This window comes from Hesperophylax consimilis, chromosome 11 (assembly GCF_061612785.1).
Source record: "Hesperophylax consimilis isolate HC1 chromosome 11, BYU_Hcon_1.0, whole genome shotgun sequence".
NCBI lineage: Eukaryota > Metazoa > Arthropoda > Insecta > Trichoptera > Limnephilidae > Hesperophylax > Hesperophylax consimilis.
Window position 1 is genome coordinate 36,515,379 of NC_142846.1, and position 8,055 is coordinate 36,523,433.

General features: G+C 52.2%; 1 protein-coding gene across 1 annotated transcript; it reads left to right on the forward strand.

Annotated features, from left to right (window-relative positions):
* The first annotated feature begins 238 nt into the window (after window positions 1-238).
* LOC149420094 (uncharacterized) lies at window positions 239-6,517 on the forward strand. Its single transcript, XM_089636952.1, has 3 exons — window positions 239-560; window positions 1,212-2,483; window positions 2,691-6,517. The coding sequence occupies exons 1-3, from the start codon at window positions 239-241 to the stop codon at window positions 6,515-6,517; spliced, it is 5,421 nt and encodes a 1,806-aa protein (XP_089493078.1).
* The last annotated feature ends 1,538 nt before the right edge of the window (window positions 6,518-8,055 follow it).

Below are 8,055 nucleotides of genomic sequence, written 5' to 3' on the forward strand. Positions count from 1 at the left end.
TAGAGAAGTAACTGGTACAAACAGTCACTTCTCATCCGAGAGTTCTCGGGAAAGTAATACTTGTTTAATTTAATATTTTCCTACTGCCCCTGCAAAAACTCTCAGATCAAGGTGTCAATGTGTGCCGGTGCCCTATTGAATTTGCAGTATTTGTGCGGGCTTCACTAACTTGGTCCCGTACAAATTGGTCCTTCGTGCCGGTTCTACGCATTACGCCTTTAATCGTGCTTCAGTAAAGATGCCTTCGCTCCGCAGTGGCCATAAAATCTCTACGTCATCCGGGGCGTCGCGATCAGCAACCAGCGTTCCCGCAGACCGAGACAAACGTATGTCTCGCCGAGCCCCGGACCCTACTTCCAACTCTCCGACTGATGTTCCCATTAGCCAAGATGCACCCCAGCAAGCCGATCAAGCTATGCTTGCCTCGGACTCCATTGAACAATCAACCACAGCTTGGGGTCCCATCCTGACCCACAGTTCCCCGGCCCCCCAGGAGTCTGACGAAGAGGATGATGACCAACGGTCAGAGTCAACTGAGGATGCAATACAAATGTTGCGCCGTGAGTTGCGCACTCGAGAGAAGCAGCACGTTAAGCACACCGCCAACCTACTTGCAGCCCTGGCAGCAGCAACAAAGACATCCGCCGCACTGCAAGCAGGCCACCAACCTGCCGATTCCAGGTTCACAACTATCCAAGCCCCCGTGGCGCCTGGAGCGTGGCCCGCCTTGAATGCCGGCTACGCTATCACAGCACCCGGGCAAGCCTCGAATGCATGCCCGGTGCAAACAGCGCCTGGAGCGTGGCCCGCCTCGAATGCTGGCTACGCTATCACAGCACCCGGGCAAGCCTCGAATGCATGCCCGGTGCAAACAGCGCCTGGAGCGTGGCCCGCCTCGAATGCCGGCTACGCTATCACAGCACCCGGGCAAGCCTCGAATGCATGCCCGGTGCAAACAGCGCCTGGAGCGTGGCCCGCCTCGAATGCCGGCTACGCTATCACAGCACCCGGGCAAGCCTCGAATGCATGCCCGGTGCAAACAGCGCCTGGAGCGTGGCCCGCCTCGAATGCCGGCTACGCTATCACAGCACCCGGGCAAGCCTCGAATGCATGCCCGGTGCAAACAGCGCCTGGAGCGTGGCCCGCCTCGAATGCCGGCTACGCTATCACAGCACCCGGGCAAGTCTCGAATGCATGCCCGGTGCAAACAGCGCCTGGAGTGTGGCCCGCCTCGAAAGCCGGTTACACTATCACAGCACCCGGGCAAGCCTTGAATGCATGCCCGGTGCGTACACTGCCGGGAACACGGCCCGCCTCAAATGCTGGCCACGCTATCATAAAACCCGGACCCGTGGCAAGCATTCCCATAGCCGATTATACTCTACCACAGTACCCCGAGCGACAGCTCCAAGCAGCAGTACCTGGAGAAGTGGAATTTACGCATAACAGATCGCAGCAATTCCCTACGAGTCAGGATTTTTCACCACTGTTTCCGCCACTGCCTACGGCCGATGAGACAGCACAGCACACTCACGAGTGGGTGCAAAAAGGCGCTGATCAGCTGTCCCAGATCACCTCAGCAATAGCAGAGGGTTTTCGCACGTCCCGTGCCCAAGAAAGCCCTCGCACGATAGAGGACGATACACGGATGGCCGCCTTAATCGCAAGGCAGACCACGGCCAAGGATCTTCCCCTCTTCCTGGGTGACCCGCTCGAGTGGCCCACATGGAAAGCCCAGTACACCCAATCCACAACCACTTGCAGAATGACTTCATCTGAAAACCTCATCCGGCTGCAGCGTGCACTAAAAGGGAAGGCTCGGGATGCAGTCGGCCCTCTCCTCATGGATCCCGCTCAAGTTCCAGAGATCCTCTCTGTCCTCGAGCAGCGATACGGTGGCGCCAGCGCAATAGCCACGCTGATGTTGGAAAAGGTGAAAAAGCTGCCGTATCTCACAATAGACGCAACCCTTGAGGACCTGGCAGACTTCTCCGGAACCGTCCAGAACTTGGTGACATCACTTAGGATCCTTAGGACTGACGGATACCTGACCAACCCCACCCTACTGAATGACATCACAACAAAGATGCCGATTACGCTACGGATGACCTGGCTGTATGAGACACGTGGTCTTACGAGTCTAGCTACAATAACTCAGCTGGCAGCATTTCTGAAAAGTATGGCTAACGCTATACCCAACAGCGGGATGATCGACCCAGTGCGACCTCGACCGCGACGGACCGAGCAGGTGCATGTAGTAAACGGTGAAGAAGTTAAACCAGACTCTAGACCCGCTGAATTTGTTACATCGCGTAAGAGGAGTGAGCCTCGCGAAAATAAAATGAACAATACGCGTAAACGCAAACTGTCTAGTGAAAGTTGCGGCCAGTGCGGTGGCAACCACAAAACTCGCGAGTGCACCGAGTTCGCGGAGAAAAGTCTCGCCCTCCGGTGGACAATGGTGCGACAGAAGAACCTGTGTCGTAAGTGTCTGGATCGACACCACTCACGGGACTGTAAAACCAAGGCATGGTGCGGCATAGGAGGGTGCAGATCACCACATCACCGTTTGCTTCATGACCCACAGTTCGTACCGGAAGGTGCTGTCGGTGAGGTTAACTTGTGACGCCAGACGACGGACCGGAGCGTGCTGTTAAAAATTGTGCAGGTTATGCTGGGCGTCCCCCAAGGAAGCAAAGTTTTGGTGTTCGCGCTTCTCGACGAAGGCTCAACTGTGACACTTGTCGACGCTGACATCGCGACACGGATCGGGGTGAGCGGCCCAGTCCGCGGCATACGGATCCATGGCGCCAAAGGGATGTGCACCTCTGACACACTCTCCCGCCGAGTGAAGCTGACCATAAGAGGATGTGATAGCAGTGACACCTACTACATCATCGCCAACACGATCTCCGACCTCAACCTGCCAGAACAACAGGCCCAGGGAAACCTTGTCACCCCAAAACTTTTGATAGGGCAAGACAATGCTCATCTGATCGTTTCACGGGAAGTGCGCGAAGACCATGACACTACGCGAATAGTGTCACGAACCGCACTGGGGTGGATCGCCCATGGGGGTGTCGGGACTGGCAGTGACAATAAATCCACGACGCTGGCACTACAAATTGAATCAGCCGCAGATATCCGCCTAAGAGAATTGGTAAAATGCAACTTTGCCGTCGACTCTCTTGGCGTAACTGCCGCGGTGAGAACCCAGGCAAGCGAACAAAGGGCCATCGCACTAATGAACACGACTACCCGGCCTCTTCGCACTGGGAGGTGGGAAACTGGCCTCCTGTGGCGTAATCCGGAAGCCACATTGCCTGACAACCGGCAGTGCGCGCTGAAACGACTTCATTCCCTTGAGAAGAAGCTGGCAGCAGATCAGAATCTGGCAGCAGCCTACAGCGACAAGATGAGCCAGCTGGTCAACAAAGGATACGCCAGGAAGCTGTCTAAACTGGAAGCGTCAACAACCGCACCCAGAAAATGGTACCTGCCGCACTTTGCGGTGACAAACCCCAATAAGCCAGGGAAGATCAGAATAGTGTTTGACGCCGCCAGTCGATGCCGAGGGACCTCCCTTAATGACCAGCTGCTTACCGGCCCTGACCTGCTGTCTTCCCTCTTAGGGAATATTCTGCGCTTTCGAGAGGGAAACATCGCCATTGCCGCAGATATCAAGGAAATGTTTCTGCAGATCAAGATAAGGCGGGAAGATCAGCTGTCCCAACTCTACCTCTGGAGATTACCGAACCAACACGAACCTGATACTTACCAGATGTCATCTATGATGTTCGGAGCCACTTGTTCACCGAGCAGCGCCCAGTTCGTCCGGAACAAGGTAGCCGGGGAATACGAACATGAAAACCCGATTGCCGCAGCAGCCATTCGTTCTAAATTCTACATGGATGACTACCTAGATGCGGTAGACAGTTGTCAGGAGGCTGCCTCACTCGTCCACGGTGTGAGCACCCTCCTCGCGAAAGGAGGATTCCACCTAACTAGCTGGGCATCTAACAGTCCAGCTGCCATAGCCGGTGTTCCCACAGAAGACCGGGCCAGTTCCACAGTGCGGATCAGCGGTGGAGGTACGGAGACGGAACGAGTGCTCGGACTAGTTTGGGACCCATCCACTGATAACTTCCTGTACTCATTCCAAGAGGCGATCACCCCAGAAGTGGCCACGCGACCCACGAAAAGGCAGCTGCTCTCAATAGTAATGAAAATCTTCGACCCAGTAGGCTTCATTTCCTGCCTTACAATCCGGTCGAAGATACTGCTGCAGGCCGTGTGGCGCTCGAGTATAGGCTGGGACAACCCCATTACCCCTGAACATACACAGAGGTGGACCGAATGGCTGAGCCTGTTGAATACACACAGCATTTCAGTTCCGAGACGCTGCCTCCATCTCAAGCAGAACAGCGTGACCCTACATCTCTTCTGCGATGCGTCAGAACAAGCCTGCTGCGCTGTCGCCTATTACACCGAAGAAGTAAATGGATCCCTACAGGCGACATTTCTGGCCAGTAAATGCAAAGTGGCGCCACTGAAGCCCCTCTCCATTCCCCGCCTTGAGTTACAAGCCGGACTCATCGCGGCAAGACTAGCCCAGACCATCCACAAGGAAAGCCAGGCCCGTATATCCCAAACGTACTTCTGGACAGACTCTGCAACCGTATTGTGCTGGTTACGAACTGACCCACGTACGTATTCTGCCTTCGTGGCAAACAGACTGGGCGAAATAGATGAGTTAACCAACATACTCGACTGGAGATGGGTGCCAACCAAGCTCAATCCCGCTGACATCGGTACAAGGGACTCAGATGTGCCCGACCTATCACCCAAAGGAAGGTGGTTTACCGGGCCGGCCTTTATCATTTTACCTGAGAGTGCGTGGCCAAAAGAGCGTGCACCTGTCAAAAGGCCCGACGACCAGACACTAGAGGTTAAGCCTCACTACGTCGGCCTTCTATCAACTGCAAGGGAAGCCTTACCATCCATCGAGAGATTCTCCTCATGGCAACGGCTGATTCGTGCAACAGCATGGGTTCTCCGCTTTGTGAAACAATGTCGGATGAAAGTTAACAAATCTGTAGGGGGCCCACTGCGAGCGGAGGAGATCAAGGAGGCGGAAGACAGATGGATAAAAAGGTCTCAGGAGGACGCCTTCAATACTGACATGACCACCCTCAAGCAAGGCCAAATGCTGCCGACTGGTAGTCGTCTGAACCCATTAAACCCCTTCTTCGGACAAGACGGCGCCCTGCGGATGGGTACCCGGCTGCGAGCTCTAGCGAAAACGAAGTGTGTAGCACGGACTCCCGTCATCCTGGATGGAGACCACCCGTACACTCAGCTCCTGATTCGCCACTACCACCAGAAGGCGGACCATCCCAGCACGGAGAAGACGGTCGCAGAGGTGCGGGGCGATTCCTTTGTACTGCGTCTGCGCACTACAAGCAGGAAGATAGCACACGCCTGCCCCACCTGCCACATAAGGAGAAGCAAACCCTCTCCACCACTAATGGGGGCGCTACCACCACCTCGACTGATGCTTCACATCCGCCCATTTACACATTGCGGACTCGACTACTTCGGGCCTATGGAGATCACGGTTGGCAGACATCGGGAAAAACGATATGGAGCCATCTTCACTTGTCTCTCGACCCGCGCCATTCACTTAGAACTGGCCGCCTCACTGACCGCAGACTCAGCCATCATGGCCATACAGCGGATGACTGCGCGAAGGGGACAACCCGCAGCCATGTACTCCGACAACGGAACAAATTTTCATGGAGCCGATGCAGAGATGAGAGACGCTCTGGTATCATTGAGCCACGATGCCAGAATGCTTGATGCCATAGCCACCCAGGGCATTGAGTGGCATTTCATACCTCCAATGACGCCCCACATGGGGGGAGCTTGGGAGAGGCTTGTACGGTCAGTAAAAAGAGCCCTGAGCACCACACTTAAGGAACGGGCACCTAGAGAAGAAACCTTACTCACGGCCCTGGCAGAGGCTGAATTCACAGTGAACAACAGACCACTCACTCACATATCAGTTGACCCACGCGACGAAGAGCCTTTGACCCCCAACCACTTTCTTCTAGGGTCGGCTGGAAAGCGTCCCCTCTTGTCCATGTTTGGCAAAAAGGAAGAGGAAATATGCCTTCGCCGCCAGTGGCGTATCGGCCAGCAACTTGCAGACATATTCTGGAGGCGGTGGCTTCTAGAATACCTTCCCACCATGGCAGCTCGGCAAAAATGGCACAACCCGGTCATACCCATTAAGAAGGATGACCTGGTGGTCATTATGGACTCCACGCTGCCACGGAACAGCTGGCCGCGTGGCCGCGTCCTTGAGGCCGTGCCCGCCGCCGACGGACAAGTCAGGACAGCCCGTATCCAGACAAGTTCCGGAATATATGTTAGACCGGCCATTAAAATCGCCGTCATACTACCTGCTTCAACAACACCAGCCGATCCAATCACCAGCACGACAACACCTGCCTAGCCGAAACCCCTTGCAATGACATCAACTGCAAACACGAGACGCTGGGATGAAACAGAACACGCCCGACGGAGTAGCTGGGCGCAGCAGAGACTGCACCGTGGGGAGTATATCGGACGTGCAGAGCCAAAGTCATTATGAGATAACAAGATCTCAAGTTTTTACAATGTCCCTAATATTTTTGATAAAACCATTTAGATATCTGCGTCAAAATAAATATGATACTATAATATTATTCCACATCCTTAATGTGCGACTGCTATAGTTAATATTAATGGATTTTCGGCGCCACCATACATTTAAAAACTAATGTTTTTGTTTTGTTCAACACAGTGAAGAGATAAGGGTGATCGCTAATTACTCTCATTGAACATGTGTGAAATTTAATGTATAATTTTGTCCAATAAATAGAGAAGTAACTGGTACAAACAGTCACTTCTCATCCGAGAGTTCTCGGGAAAGTAATACTTGTTTAATTTAATATTTTCCTACTGCCCCTGCAAAAACTCTCAGATCAAGGTGTCAATGTGTGCCGGTGCCCTATTGAATTTGCAGTATTTGTGCGGGCTTCACTAACTTGGTCCCGTACAAAGCGTTTTCGTCTCTATGGAGCAAAGTATGATGTTTTTGCTGACATTTTGTCATGTAAACAAAGATTTACAATCTTTAAGATAATGAGAAGAATGAAGACAATTGAAACACCAACGGTGTGATTGAACAAACTGTAGGCGATCCTGAACTGACTTGAGTCCAAATACCTTGCACTTGGAAATGGAGTGGTCTTCCCCGCAACAGGAGCATTTCAGGTAAGTGGTGGAGTTCGAGGACCTATTTGTTTTAGGCTGTCCTTTCTTAAGATCGCAAAGAAGCGCTGAAGTGCGTTTTTTGGCAGCCTGATTAAAGTTCCGTGCAAGAGGTTTGTCAATAGTACTGCTATCGCGAGTCGAAAAATGTAAGTCTCGTACAAGAGCTTCGCATTTGTTATAAAGAAACTCTTTGAGTTTCAAATATGAAGGCAGGTCGGTAGGAGACTGCAGTTGTTCGAATGCGCATCTTGTAGGTGAATCTAATTTCGACAGAATTAAATAACAAAGCACGAAGTCCCAATTATCTATTGGGAGATCCAATTCTTTTAAAATTGTTAAATCCTCATTAAATACATCGAACACGCGACGAAATTCAAAAGGATCGGTAGACGGAAAATTTAAATTTAGCATTTCCCGCCAACACGTAAATGCGAGTTCACGCGCGTTACGATAGCGCGCGATCAATCTTTGATATGCTTCAACGTAGTGAGCTCCTTGTACTGGAAATGTCCGAATTAACCCTAAAGCTTCTCCAGATAAACATGAGAACAAATACTGCATGCGTTCGATGTTGGATAAAGATTTGTTTTCATGAATCAGAGCGTTAAACATGTCGTAAAATTCGGGCCATTGCTTGACATTTCCAGAAAATATTGGAATGTTTATTTTTGGTAATTTAACGTTTGTGCACGCATTCGCGGTTTTACAATCGAGAGGCTGACTGGTTAACTCCTG

Coding starts and splice junctions, on each gene's coding strand:
- LOC149420094 (XM_089636952.1), top strand. CDS start 239: ATGCCTTCGCTCCGCAGTGGCCATAAAATCTCTACGTCATCCGGGGCG. Junction 561..1,211: donor TGCAATACAAATGTTGCGCC/GTGAGTTGCGCA, acceptor CGGTGCAAACAG/CGCCTGGAGTGTGGCCCGCC. Junction 2,484..2,690: donor GCGACAGAAGAACCTGTGTC/GTAAGTGTCTGG, acceptor GCGTCCCCCAAG/GAAGCAAAGTTTTGGTGTTC.